Genomic DNA, 14,877 nt, shown 5'->3' on the forward strand with positions numbered 1-14,877 from the left:
AATCTGCCTTCCAATGCAGGGGATGAGGGTTCGATCGATCCCTGGTCAGGGAACTAAGATTCCACATTCTCCGGGGCACCTAAGCCCTCAAGCTGCAGCTAAGACCTGACACAGCCAAGTAAATAGATAAATAAAAAGAAAAAGCCATGAACATTTTAATGGCTGCTTTACTTTTTATTTACATGGGGAGACAACACTGGAAATTTCATTTTTATGATTACTTTCTAGGTACATTAGAATCTAAATGAATTTATGATGAAGGTGTTAATTAGAATTTTAATATTGACAATGACATGATTAAGCTAACCTATTCTTTTAGGACCTCAGGGTTTTTTTTTATCCTGTTGTAAAGAGATTTCTTCTCCCCCAACCCTTTTCTTTCCTAGACTGCTAGGTGGAAAGTTACCTCTAAGGAAGCTCTGCAGAGAATCAGTGAATATTCTGAAGCTGCAATTACAATCAGAGGAACATACTTCCCACCTGGCAAAGAGCCCAAGGAAGGAGAGCGGAAAATTTACTTGGCAATTGAAAGTATGTACTGTTGGTTCGGTTTCCATCTTGAGTTTGATCAAAGTTGATATAGATGTAATAGACCCAGAGAGACTATGAGGTCAGTTCTAGAGAGGACTGAGAATGAGGAACATCTGTTAAAAAGTTTCACTGATCATTTGTGGTCTTTATTCAGAAATTTAGTATATATAGAGGTGAGTAATCTTTGTTGGGGACTCTTTCATTTTTGACAAGTTGGTCAAATTGAAAATGACTAAAAGAACACATGTATTTTGGGGACTAGTCCAGTAAGTCCTTATGCTTCCGGTAAGTAGAATATTCTGGCCAAAGTTAAGGTTAGAAAGTAAATCAACTATATTAATCCCCTTAATGCTTGTTTACCCAAGCAGATATTGCCTCTGATTTTATGCCTGTAAATTCATACATGCCATTTTTAGAAAAATAGGACAATTAATACCACAGCTCAAAGGCTGTAAGTAATGCGTTATCCAAGAGTGATCAGGTGTGCTTTTTAACCTTACCTCATACATTCATGAATGAATTCAAAAGACAGTTTCTATTTTGATTTTTTTTCCTAATGTATTATATATAACATAATAGGACAACTTATCTCCTTTCTTTTATATTTAATTTTAACATCTTTATAATAGATTTTTAAGAATAGACCAGCCACAGCTCCATTTCATTTATTTCATGAACTAAATGTTTATTGAATACTGGTATTGGAGCTGTGAGGTAGTTTATTCCATGTGCCATGTAAATCTGGAGTCTGCATACCTCCTGCTTAGATGGCTACAGTGATGCTACCCCCATGCCCTGTACAATCTCAAACACCGGCCTAGACCACTGAATCATACACATCACTGCCAGCGAGGAAATGATCTTCCTCTCACTTCACCGCTCTGTAGCTCTGGACTTGCTTTGTTTCTCGTCACAGTACTCATTACATAGATGTTATAGTATGTTTATACTTGTTTCTCTCTGCCCTACTCAAGCTCTGTGAGTGCAATGACTTTATCATTTGCTGTATTCCCAGTGTTCTACACATGGTAGGCACTTGATAAATTTTCTGAAAATGCATCTGATTAAGCTCTAGAGCTACTTCTTTTCTGCACAGATAATATTATTTGACAGGCATATGCATATGATCTCCCTAAATCTGCACTGTCCAGTGAAAACTATGCTGGCTCTGGAATACTCGAAGTATGGCCAAATGTGACCAAGAAATGTTAAATTTAGTTTTTATTAACTTACATCTAGAAAGCCACATGGCTGATAGCTAATGTATTGGCTAGCTCAGCTCTAAAGTTTTTGTTGAAAGATCAGTGGAAGTATAAACTGAAAATATTATTGTAATAAGTTAGTGTTTTCTTGTTATATTTTGACATTCCTTTGATTTTTGTGAAGACTTTGTAACTTTTAGGTAAGTTTCTTACTGAAATAAACATAAGTTAAAACTGATTTAAATATATATGAGGACTGATTTTTAGGGTTTGATTCTTTTCCTAACCAAAACAAAGATAATTTTCATATGTGAAAGTAAATTAGTATTGTGCCTGTTTACTTTTTTTTTTTTTTTAGTGATTAAATTGTTTTTGTGTGACTTGTTAACATGAAGACTACAAGAAGAGAAATGCATGTGCAGTGTGCATCCCATCTACTCTAAGTAGAAGTTATTTCCTGGTCGAAAATGCTTGATAGGGTCAGAGTACGTTATAAAACAGAAAAGTTTTGTTACCAGGATTGAGTTGGGATTTTGTTTTTTTCTCCTTTAATAAGGGTTTGCCCGGTTGATGTAAACTTTCGATTAGTTTCTGAGTTCTGATAAAGTTGATTTTATCACTTTTGCAAATATATTCAATGTTTTGTGGAGGTTAAGCTTTTGAAGTTCCCTCCTATGCCATTTTCACTGATACCGCTCTCAATTTTGTATCTTTTAAAATTAATAATAATGAATTGTAGTAAAGGTATAAAACTCAGATACAGCCTTTATGTTTTCCATGCTGTTGATACTCTACCATTACTGTACAGGAAGATTCATATATATTTCAACTGATGTACAAAGAAAGTGGGTCCAGAACTAGGCAAATTGCATTTTTTGGTTTGTGATTGTGACTTTGGGAAACTGGATCATCAGTTAAGTTCAGTTCAGTCGCTCAGTCGTGTCCAACTCTTTGCGATCCCACAAACCACAGCACACCAGACCTCCCTGTCCATCACCAACTCCCGGAGTTCACCCAAATCCATGTCCATCAAGTCAATGATGCCATCCAACCATCTCATCCTCTGTCGTCCCCTTCTCCTCCTGCCCTCAATCTTTTCCAGCATCAGGGTCTTTTCAAATGAGTCAGCTCTTTGCATCAGGTGGCCAAAGTATTGGAGTTTCAGCTTCAGCATCAGTCCTTCCAATGAACACCCAGGACTGATCTCCTTTAGGATGGACTGGGTGGATCTCCTTGCAGTCCAAGGGACTCTCAAGAGTCTTCTTCAACACCACAGTTCAAAAGCATCAATTTTTTGGCGCTCAGCTTTCTTCACAGTCCAACTCTCACATCCATACATGACCACTGGAAAAACCATGGCGTTGACCTTTGTTGGCAAAGTAATGTCTCTGCTTTTTAATATGCTATCTAGGTTGATCATAACTTTGCTTCCAAGGAGTAAGCGTCTTTTAATTTCATGGCTGCAGTCACCATCTGCAGTGATTTTGGAGCCCAGAAAAATAAAGTCAGCCACTGTTTCCACTGTCTCCCCATCTATTTCCCTTGAAGTTATGGGACCAGATGCCATGATCTTAGTTTTCTGAATGTTAAGCTTTAAGCCAACTTTTTCACTCTCCTCTTCCATGTTCATCAAGAGGCTCTTTAGTTCTTCTTCACTTTCTGCCATAAGGGTGGTGTCATCTGCATATCTGAGGTTATTGATATTTCTCCTGGCAGTCTTGATTCCAGCTTGTGCTTCTTCCAGCCCAGCATTTCTCATGATGTACTCTGCATATAAGTAAAATAAGCAGGGTGACAATATACAGCCTTGACGTACTCCTTTCCCTATTTGGAACCAGTCTGTTGTTCCATGTCCAGTTCTAACTGTTGCTTCCTGACCTGTGTATTGATATTTCAGGTCAGGTTTTTAAATAGTACCCTTTTATATATCCTGAAAGACTTTTGCCCTGCCAGTGACTCAGTGTGTTTTTGAATCATGTGACACTGTTCCTTATTGTAAGGTTAAATGGGGATTGCTGGCATCTTGATGTTCAAGGAGAAGAAATTACATTGACATCTTTCTGTGCTTGGAAGTAGACAGCTCTCTCTTACTGTTGTATTAGGCCATACAAGATGTCGTTCAGTGGAATCTGATGATAAAACCTTGGTAAACATGGAGTCATCCTTGTTTATTCAGCTTGAATATGATAGGTGTCATTTAAGCAAAACTGGTATTTAATTTTTTTGTAATAACATACAATATTTTAAGTATCTCTAAGATTTCAAAATCAGTATTTTAAGTGACATTGTTTTAAAGAGGTAAATCAGATTTTTTTGCTTTGAAAAAGATTCCTCTGTAATTTATTAATTTAAAGGTAATTATGCTTATTTAATGAAGTATAATTAATGTATGCCAGGTTTAATTTGTATTAACTTCATAAGAACACATCTACTGTACTACCAAATGAAGTGAAATGAGAAGCCATGGCTTCTGCCACCTTTCCTATCTGCCTACAATGGTTCTGGGTGCTTTCCACTGTGAACTTGTACTTAGGAAGTAACATCTAACTTTTATAATCTAAACAGGTCTTTCCCTCCCAGTAACAGGATAACCTTGTTAAGAATGAATTTTGAAAATTCTAGAGACATAAAGATGCTAAATAAGGGCTGGAGATTGGTAATTAAAATGATCTAAAGCTTTGAGAATTTGCATAGATGATTAGATTTAAATGATCTTTTAGTTTTTGAAACTCCAGCCAAATCAACTGAACACTAATAGGATGAAAACAGGTGTTGTAAGGAGCCTAGTGTCATCTGTTTCTGGTTCTGTAATTGGAGGGGCCCCACTGCCTGGCTCCTTAGAGGCTCCGTGTGGCCCAGCAGCTCCAGGCCTCCCACCAGGCAGTGGGAAGGAGAACAGGAAGGATGGACGTGCCTAGCCAGCCTGTATAATTTATAGCCTGTTTTGTGACCCTCTCTTTTTACTGGTGGAGAATCCCTTAAAAGCAGCCAGAGTTGTTTTGGGACCAATGAAAGGAAATGCCTCTTTTTCATGACAGCTTATAAACATATGTAACCCATTACCTAAAGAAGCAGTATAAGTCAAAAATTTAAACTGGTCCAAATGGTCAGGTTCTGACTAACGCAGGAAAATTGCTCTTCTGCTTTGAGCTGGGTGAGAGTATCATTTTCCTTACTTTTAAAACAGCACAGAGTGTCAAGCTGCACACCAGCTCATGCCAAGGAGCATATTTTCCTTCTGAATTTTGGGTTTTTTAATACTTTTCATTCTGACTCAGCTCTTGATTCTACCCTTGGCTTCACATGCATCCACCTCTCTTCCCTTCCAGCACCCACAGCTTTAAAATGTTGTGGTCAATGGCTTGTGGAGGTGGGGGTCTTAGGTTAGATTAGATATGTTGCTGTGACTTCATAGCCATAAGCATGTCTCTTTTCTTCCTGTTGTTAAACTGTTTCTTCTCCCTCCTCCTCCTCCTCATCCTCTGTTTTCCTCCTCCTCTCCCCGCAGCTCCTCCCTTCCTCCTTCTCTGTCCTCTGTGGGTTTGAAAAAGTTATCATATCTAATAAGGGGGAGAATTTTCCCATTTCTTGTGAATCGTTTTCCATATTTGATTTTTCTTACAAAAATAATAAAAACATAGTTCTCTACATTACAACCCTGGTTCTTTTATTCTTTGACATTCTCTCACTCCTAGTACTTAACCTCTGGTCTCCTTTGGTCCAGCGCTTTTCCTTTTATAGGTGTGCACCGAGTTCCCTGTCTAGACTTGCCTGCCTCCTGGCATTGTCCCCTGACTTCAAATCCTTCCACGCCTATCCCTGATGGAGCTCTAGTCTCCATTTCCTCTACTTCTGCTCCTTGTTTCCATTGGTCTTACTGACGTTTCCAACTTGGTGTGTCCCATGAGAACCTCCGCTACAATGATGTCAATTAACCACCATCACTGTTAATAATAACACCTGCTCTTCCTCTTGGATTCAGTATCTGCTTTATTACATTTTAGTTTCTTTACTTGTGACTCAACTCTTAGCATCTTACTTTGTTCTTCACTGTTCACATCTAATCAGAAAAAACATTTTGTTCTTTCTACCTCAAAAATGTGCTTTCAGGATGGTATGAACACAATCCTGTGATAGCACTGAGGGAAGAAACACTTAACCCCACATGGAGAAGTTAGGGAAGATTCTTGGAAAAAATGATATTTGAAAGTTCCTCTGATAAGACTACTTCCTGATGTACTCATCTTGCTATAATATTGTTCCAAGTTTGTTTTCCTAGTAGCCTACAGGATCACACAGAGCATAGATGAGTACTTTGTATAATGCATCTCATACAGTATACCACACATGATGGGTGCTTCTTGAATTTATATACAAGTGTCTCCAGCCTCCCTTATCTGTTTGGCTGTTTTGCTGTGTTCTTTCACACACTTTTTTCTTTCCACCATACTTTAACTTCTCTTACTCTTTAAACATGCCTTTCTTAATCTGTAACACTGCACGCATGATTGATTCCCTTTGTAAAATGCTTTCCCTGTCATCTCTCCTCCTCCAACTTTAAGATTTTTGTTCAGATGGCACATTTCTGAAACATTTGCTGACTTTAAAGAACATAATAAACATCCAATAAGTATTTGTTAAATAACTGAACCTAGGAGGGTGTATTTTCCTTTTCCTTTTTCTTCTTCTATTTTGGACAAATTGCAAATCATTTTTTCTTTGCATACCAATATACCAAGAACTTGTAACACTAGTACCTCACTGACCTTAACCCTCTAAGCACTAAGCTCAGTGCTCACATTTGAAACTCTTAAAAGTAATCATAATAATAAGCAGCCATGATACAATGTAGATGATGTTCCACCAGGTATTGAAAGACTTCTTGGCAAGTAGTACAGTGTTCCTGAAAGTCACCTGCAGTGTTTCTGCTGGATCTCAATGACTCGGATAAACATCCAGTGTAATTCCAATAATATGAATAATGTTCTCCACTCACTCACCAGGTGCCAATGAACTGGCTGTGCAGAAAGCGAAGGCAGAAATCACCAGGCTTATAAAAGAAGAACTGATCCGATTGGTGAGTGAAAACCTCAAGGACTTGTTTGTTCTAATAAATGTTTTATTTAGCCATTTAATAGAAATACAGCAAAGTAGACAGGTGATATAGTTTGATGAATTTTCAGGAACTGAGCACACTGGTGTGATCACTGCCTCGATAAGGAAGTAGAGCACGTTACCAGGATCCCAGAAACCCTGCTTATGTTCCTCCTCGTTGCTGTTCATTTTGCCCCCAAATGGGACTTTCTGACTTCCAGCATCATAGATTAGTTTTGCCTAGTTTTGAACTCCGTATAAGTGGAATCAAATGCTGTGGAGTCTTCTGTATATTAAGTTCTTTCTCTCAACATTACTTTGAGGATATCAATCCATGTTTTTACATATATCAGTTATTATTTTTGTGGCTATATAGTAGTTAACCCCGTGGATTTACCACAGTTAATTTATGTTTTAGATTTTGAGGTCATTTTAGTTTTGAGTTTTTATGAATAATGCTTCTCTGAACATTCTTCCATGTCTCTGTAGTACACTTCAGTATATTTTTCTTTTGAGTAAATGCCTTAAAGTAGAATTGCTAGTTACAGAGTATGTATAGTTCAGCTTTAAGTTGGTATTGCTAAGTAATTTTTCAGAGTAGTTGTACCAGTTTGCATTGCTTTTGGCAGTGTATGAAAATTCCAGTTTCTCTACATTTTTGCCGCTGTTTTTAAACTTAGGTGTTTGTCAGTGTTTTAAACTTAGGTACGGACTTAATTTGATTTTGGATGTAGACCTTTTGTAGACCCCCTTTCCAAGGGAGGCAGACACCTTGTAAATTCCCCCTACGGTGTGCACGTTCGGATGAGGAGCCTTCCAAAGGAAACTTTACAAAGAATGTGTCTTTTAGGGCTTTTCTAAAATCCCCTCACAGAACACCCTGGATGGGTGAAAATAACTTAAAGAATGGAATGTAAACAAAGCAAGAGCAAAGAATAAAAACAAACTTTGAATCAAGTGACTTTTACCAAGGAGTGATAGAAAGGAGCGCGGCCACTGTTCAGTCGGTTCAGAACCGTTGTGAAGGGAACACAGAAATGATTGTTAAATAGTTCGTTCTTTATCACTCAGTAATATTTTTATTTTAAACATCTGATAGTTGTATAAGTTTGTAAAGGAAATTACTTAACATATTTTTTTCCCTTTTATTTCCTTTTCCTTTTACTAATCATGTGCCTTTTATTTTTTTCTTGTAGCAAAATTCATACCAACCAACAAATAAAGGAAGATACAAAGTCTTATAAAACATCTGGGAAAAACTTTTACCTGTGCTGGTCTGTGATAAATGTGGCAGTTGTTGTCTTCAGTTTATAATGTATTTTAAATTAAGATTTTTTAAATTTTGTCTTGCTGATTTTTTTCCTTAAGTATAAGAAACCAATATTTGTTAACAAATCTTCTTTCTGTAAGTACCCCCAGAATTATCAAACTCTATTTAAAGCAGGCCTGTTTTCATTAAAGTGTCCTTTAATGCAAAACTTAAATATCAATATATTAACTATCTGGGTAATATTCCAGAAGTTTAAGACAATTAAAATATTTGAACTTTCCATTGAAGATAATAAACTATAAAAGTTGCTAAGGGGTTGTTCACCTCATCTTCTTGCAATGAAACTGTGATCATCTCCTCAGAAAAGGTAAAATTCTCTAATTTTATGTCTACCTTGAGCTTAAATCTTGACTCAGTAGAACAGTATGAACTGGATATAAGAGTGTTGCAATAGAATTTTTACAAAATGGGTTCAGAGTTTTTGTTTCAATTTTTATCATCTTAATAAGGGTCATAGTAGGACTGCTTTTTGGTTTTGTAAAATTAAAGTTTTGTAGTATAAGAATTTTTTGCATTCCTTTACACTGCTAAGAATTTAAGTATTGACTGCTTTTACGTTCCCTTCACAACCTCTGGCTCTGTGCCTATCTACTAGCTCTTTTCTAATCTTCCTGAAGTGAAAGTGATTTGTCACCTGTAAATATGAATGATTGTTTTTCCCCTTTAAAGTGTTCGTTTATACAGCTGTACATATAAACACCCTACCAATCGATTTTTCTTCAGGATTATTGAGTAGGTTGTGAATTTTCTTTTTTTTTTAAAAAAGCATGACACCCACATTTTAGACTTAGACTTTAAGCATTTCTCAGTGAAATTTAGTTTACAAAGAATCATAAATTATATTTTTGAACCTTGATATCTATTTCCTGAGTATCCTAATTTAAATTGTGATAATTGGATCACCTAATGTTCAGACTCCTGGTGTGTTAGAACTTCATGTGGTTGTCAGTCTTTAAAAAATAAAATTTTCAAGAATTAAATAGTTGTATTTCTTAAAAGATACAGAAGTTCCTTTGAGTATTCCTGACTTAGAGCTTTTAAAAGTGAAAAAACCCAAAGTGTATTATAGCTGTTAAATCATTTCAATAGTATATTAGATGGTTAAAGTGACAGGAGGTATCAGTCATGATTTCCTCAATCTGAAGTTATCCTTACTGAAAATCTCAGGTATATTCTTGAATCTCTCACATATCCACTTTTTTACTTGAGGAAGAAAACAGATAAAACACATGTAACAATAGAATCAAATAAACCATTTTCTCTAAAATTTTAGGCATCTTGGGCTCTTCCACCCCCACCATTTTATTTATATCCTTATTTTTATTACTTAGTGATAGTTTGTTTCCTTTGATAGACTATGTCAGTCCCACATTGATGGCAATTGGTGCTCCCTTCAGCCTGCTCCATCACTTTGAGATTCATAGTTTTACATCATTTTAGTATTATTACCTTTATGTTTGTACATCTAGTTGTCATAAGCCACTGATAGTATTTTGTTAAAATGAAGCACATTTCTTTGTTACTACATTTTTTAGTGTCACATTGACTCTTTGATTTTTAAAATTTGAATAATGTACAGATTAATTTGTTTTTTAAAAAAATGCAGTTATCAATATTTGCTCATGTTTTTAAAATTTCTTATAAAATAAAGTTAGCCTGCATTTTCCTAGAATTATCTTTGCTGAAATGTTTTCTGCTGCATATCTAGTTTTTTTACATTGCTAGGCATGTGAGAGAAGTATTATACTCTATTAAATTCTCACAACCCAAAATACATAATTCTATCCAAAAATATCTTCCTAAAGAAGCCTCTTAATCTTTGATGGTGTTTATATTTGGCATAAGATAGACTATAGGTGAAATAATGGGTTCATTTGCCAGTTGGTGTTTTATCACAGTGACGCTTATTCTTAAAAAATCGAAATATAGAATGAAATGATAATGGCTAGATTCTCTCCACCTCCTTTTAGACACTTTATTATCTGATATATTTTGTATCTTGCCAGCCTTGTCGGTATGCTAAGGCTTTCAGCTGGTGGTCTCTGTGCACCTGTGACTGCAGTTCTTCTTTTGAAGGAGGCAGATGCTGCATGCAAAGAAGTTTTTCTTTGAGCAGAACCAGCTCTTGAATGCCTGGGGTTTATAAATCCCATGAAGCCAGCTGTGGAGTCCACTTCTAAGTAATTCACCAGCACCTTAAAAATCACAGCCTAGAGAGCAGAGTCTCTAAAGTTATAACTTGGTTTTGTATGACCTCTTTGTCCTGTGATGCCTTGCTTTGCTTTATAAAACCACCAGCTAACGTCCTTTAGTGGCAGATAACTTACCTCTTGTTTGAGATAGAAGTTGAGGGGGAAAATGGTAATTGAAATGAAGTTCAGGGTAAACAACTATGTTTTATTTACTTAGTCCCATTTTGGTCATTTGTAAGATGACAGATGCTGAGTTCTTACAGCAGGCATAAATTCTGAGTGACTAGCCCAATGTGATCCATGAGAATACTTTTCCTCTTAGAATTGAGTCTGGAGCTTCCAGTTCTTCACATTTTGGTACATAGTTTTATATAAGAATCAGAATCTAATGACATTTTTTTATGCTGTCTGCTCTGGCGTGAAAAACTGAAGTTAATCTTTTGAAAAGATATATGTGTAAATAGAAAGAGAACAAATGAATGTGTGTTGAGAGGTAGAGGGAATGTCTTAACGTTGTACTCAGTTTAGGTGTTGTAACTACCAGAAAACCTTAATAAAATCTCTCCGGAGTGAGGCGTTTGGCTTGGAATATAGCAGCATCTCACACATTACTTGTTGAAACATGTGCTGTACTCTTAGGCCAGCTCTGCATTTCTGTTACTGGGTAAAGATTCCCTGCTGTATCTGCAATATTACCAATTGCAGATATTTGAAGGTCCTTTTTTTTCTGTATCAACTTATAATTTTATTTGAGCAGGAGTCCAAGTAGAAATGTGGAAAGAAAAAAAAAAAAGAAATGTGGAAAGAAAAGTGTAAATAAACGATTTCTCTCAGTGTCCCCACTGCAGTATCAGTGGTCTCACCTTTCTGGTTCGTTATGGCCAAACTGGTATATAAGTGCATACTGTCAAGTCACATGATAGGTAAAACATTTAGTTATGATTATTTTTCTTGACCTTGTCCTCTTCCAGATATGCCATAAGCTTATAGAAGTTCATGATGTTGAAGCTCAAACCTTTAAAAAGAAATTCTAAATTTGCATTAACCTTGTTCTTCTGGAGGGGAAAAAATGTGAAATAAAAATGTTCTAACGCCTTTGGGAAACTAGAACTCAGAGTTGCTCTCTCAGATATCACCAGGATTACTGTAAAACCTAGAGTTCCAGAATTTAAGAAAATCCTAATTGTCTTTAATATGTGGAAATGATGCGTTTTGGATATTAGTCTGTTTTCACAATTTTGCTTATTATGGAATAAAGAAAATGTGAGGATTCAGTATGAAAAATGTTCTATGTCCACAGCAAAAACATGTCATTTGAACTTGGCATTTGGTAATAGGTGGATTTTTTGCAACCTATCAACTCCTGGCAGTTCTAGCAGCCTTGAGTGTTAAAAGTGTCCTTGGCCTTTATTCCTGAATTTCTAGGAGGCTCTCAGGTGCCCATGTCCAGCCATATCAAGGTAATATCGAAGGTAATATTTTCTTTCCATGCCTTTGCCTGAGGGAGTCTTCTGGGAGCTGAGATTCCCAGAGTTGTACTGTAGACTTTTGGAAGAATCCTTGCCATCCCCCAGGCCAACCCTTGGCCTAAATCTCAGATTTGGAAAGCTCCATGGAAAAACGGGAGAGATGCCCTTAAAGAGAACACAAGTTCCTCTGTAACTGTAAAAAAGTCTAGGGTTGCTATTGTAAGTGTGTCTGGGATGGTAATGATTCTGTGATACATACTCAGATTTGAAAGCCACTGATAATCTTCACTTCGCTTTGTTCTTGGGTTTTGACTAGCTATTATCTAAAGCAGTGGTCTCCACAGTGGGTAACAGTAAGCTATTGGAAAGCAGGGAGAATATACTGGAGCCTCTGTTTGTATTTCATTTTTAACATCTCATCCTTTGAATTTTTTGAGTAGATTCTATGTCTTTACATGATATACCAGGTATAATATTACAGTTTAGTATAACAGTTCATATACATAAGTAAATTCACATATGGGGGACACTTGGGCAACCTTTGGCAAGTTGCTTAAATGCTTTAAAATGTCTTTTTTCACATAAAAGATTACAGTAATACCTATTTCAGGATTTTTGTGAGGATGAAATGAAATAATACATGTAAATCATTACAGCATATAAAAACAGTGCCTAAATAATTAGTACTCTTACTACAATGGGTGTATGGGAGTGCATTTTCTTAAGTTTTCTTTCTGTATTGCTGTATCTTTCAGTGTTGCTGTATGCTATATACTAGCAAGGACAGTCAGTGACTACTGATAAACCAAAATCTAGAAAATGAAATTCATTTCTCCTATAGGTATCTTTCAGTTCAAATGAATAGCATATTAGAGCACTCATTGCTTTAATTGAAAGGTCTTTAAGCGGCAGCCAGTTCCCACTCTATTTGAATATTCCTTTTTTGGCCTTTTTGCATGTATACAGTCACCGTTTATCATGATGGTTTGCCTATATGATCTGGCCTATTCTGGGCGGGGTTGAGGCTGTTGGGGAAGGAATGCAAAATGTTGAATTGAGTCCAAATTCTATTTCACAGGTGTACACTTTTGAAGAAGAAATGTTTGGATATAAGTCAAATAGTGTGACAATTATAAGTGTGCTCTTTCTACAAATGAAGTGAGGATAAATGCTCTTGAAAAAGCCTCTTTCAGCACTAGTTGTACATTCTGCCATGTTCTGTGTACTACAGTACCTCATTAAGACCAACTTGAGATAATTATCTGAAAATACCAGATTATTGCTTTTAACACTGTATTTTGATTATTTGCATTTTTTGTCTGCTGCACCAGAAGGTAAGCTTCTTGAGGTTAGGGACTATGACTGTCCTGTATTCTTAGTACTTTGACATTACCTTCATTTCACACATGTGGAAGCATTTGGAAAACGCAGTGATTTGTCCAAGCTGGCTTCCCAGGCAGCTCAATGGTAAAGAATCTTCACTGCCAGTGCAGGAGACACAATCTGTCTAGGTGGGAAAGATGAAGGACAAAATGGCATCCTGCTCCAGTATTCTTACCTGAAAAATCCCATGGACTGAGGAGCCTGGTGGGCTGTGACTGAGCGTGTGTATGCACGTGTGCATATACACACACAGGCATACACATCACATACTGTCCAAGGTCCCAAACCTGGGAATGTCTGACTTCCTCTGTTGCTCTGCTTCTCCATTGGGCCTGCAAATCATTTGACCTTACTGGTATGAAAATTTCCTTTTGGCCATACCTCACGGCTTGTTGGGGAGCTTAGTTCCCCTACGAGGGATTGAATCCAGGCCCTTGGCAATGCAAGAGTCCTTACCACTGGACCACCAGGGCATTGACAAGTTTTCTTCTTGAGTGGTTTTATATATAAATGCCATTTTGGTTGAAAATTTAAAGTTACGAAGATTAAGGATCTGGAAAAGTCATGGTATGGCAGCACTACAGTGCATTCTTATATTTCCCTTTCAAGAATAAAAAAGAAATCTTGCTTAGAGAAAACTTGTTTTTAAAAAGTCTTTGGAAGGCTACTTCATGTGCCTTAAAATCTCTGTATATGTTTTAGTTGTTTTCTGTGTTGGTATTTTTCTTTTATATGTGAACAATACTAGTATGATCAGTCCTGTTTTCTAGTATTTTATAGGGTTATTTATAGATTGAGAGTTAGAATCTTGTTACAGAACCCTGCTTGCCAGAAAATGATTGAGCTTGCCTGTTCTGTGTACTCTATTTGGGTTGCCTCCTGGTTTGTGTTGTTGCTGCTGCTGTTTTGTTGAGTTGCTAAGTCATGTCTGGCTCTTGTGACTCAATGGACTGCCATGTTCCTCCTTGTGTGTTCACCCAGAAAAGTTGTTACTCTTCCTTTATTTCCTGCTGGCAGCAGCACTGGGCCAAATGCTGTACTAGTGGTACAAGTCATTGCTAAGAATTATATCCTTAAAATAGTGTTCATCACATGGGCAAAAGGGTCAAGTACCTGCCTCGGGCTTTTGCCACACTGCCAGAAAAATTGCCTTCCTGGGAATCCTTTGGTGGTCCAGTGATTAGGACTCCACGCTTTCACTGCTGGGTCTGGGTTCGATCCCTGGTCGGGGAATTAGGAACCTGGAAGCAGCCTGGTGTGGCTGGGAAAAATATTTTAAAACATAAAACAACCATGATTTTAAAAATATATATCTTCTGCTCAGCAGCCTTCCTAATTCTGAATCCTCCCCTTTCTGACATCTTTGAATTAACTGACGGAAGAACTGGGGAAACTAATACCGTTTGCAAAATTGGCTTGTATGAGGTGACCCATAAGTCAGAAATCTTGCAGTAGCTACATAAATGGAGATCTTGTAAGCAAACTACCTGTCCTATCCCTGTGATGGTGGAATGAAGAATATGGTAATTCAGAGGAGATCATGGATATAAAAACTTCATTATTAACCTTTAAAGTTAGCCTCACAAAATGAGACTTCATTATTACATGATCCTAGGACTGACGGCTCAAACACCTCATTATTTGAATATTCCCCATTTTATTAATATTTGCAGGTG

General features: G+C 36.8%; 1 protein-coding gene across 2 annotated transcripts in view; it reads left to right on the plus strand.

Moving 5' to 3' along the window:
- Nucleotides 1-9,137, plus strand: part of DDX46 (DEAD-box helicase 46) — a 50,000-nt gene extending 40,863 nt beyond the window's left edge. For both annotated transcript variants that reach the window (XM_061151332.1, XM_061151331.1), the window contains exons 21-23: nt 387-531; nt 6,737-6,810; nt 8,024-9,137. In XM_061151332.1, coding sequence (XP_061007315.1) covers nt 387-531; nt 6,737-6,810; nt 8,024-8,071 — 267 coding nt within the window. In that variant the 3' untranslated portion in view covers nt 8,072-9,137. The remainder of the gene's footprint in view (nt 1-386; nt 532-6,736; nt 6,811-8,023) is intronic.
- Nucleotides 9,138-14,877: the final 5,740 nt, after the last annotated feature.

This window comes from Dama dama, chromosome 9 (genome assembly GCF_033118175.1).
Source record: "Dama dama isolate Ldn47 chromosome 9, ASM3311817v1, whole genome shotgun sequence".
NCBI lineage: Eukaryota > Metazoa > Chordata > Mammalia > Artiodactyla > Cervidae > Dama > Dama dama.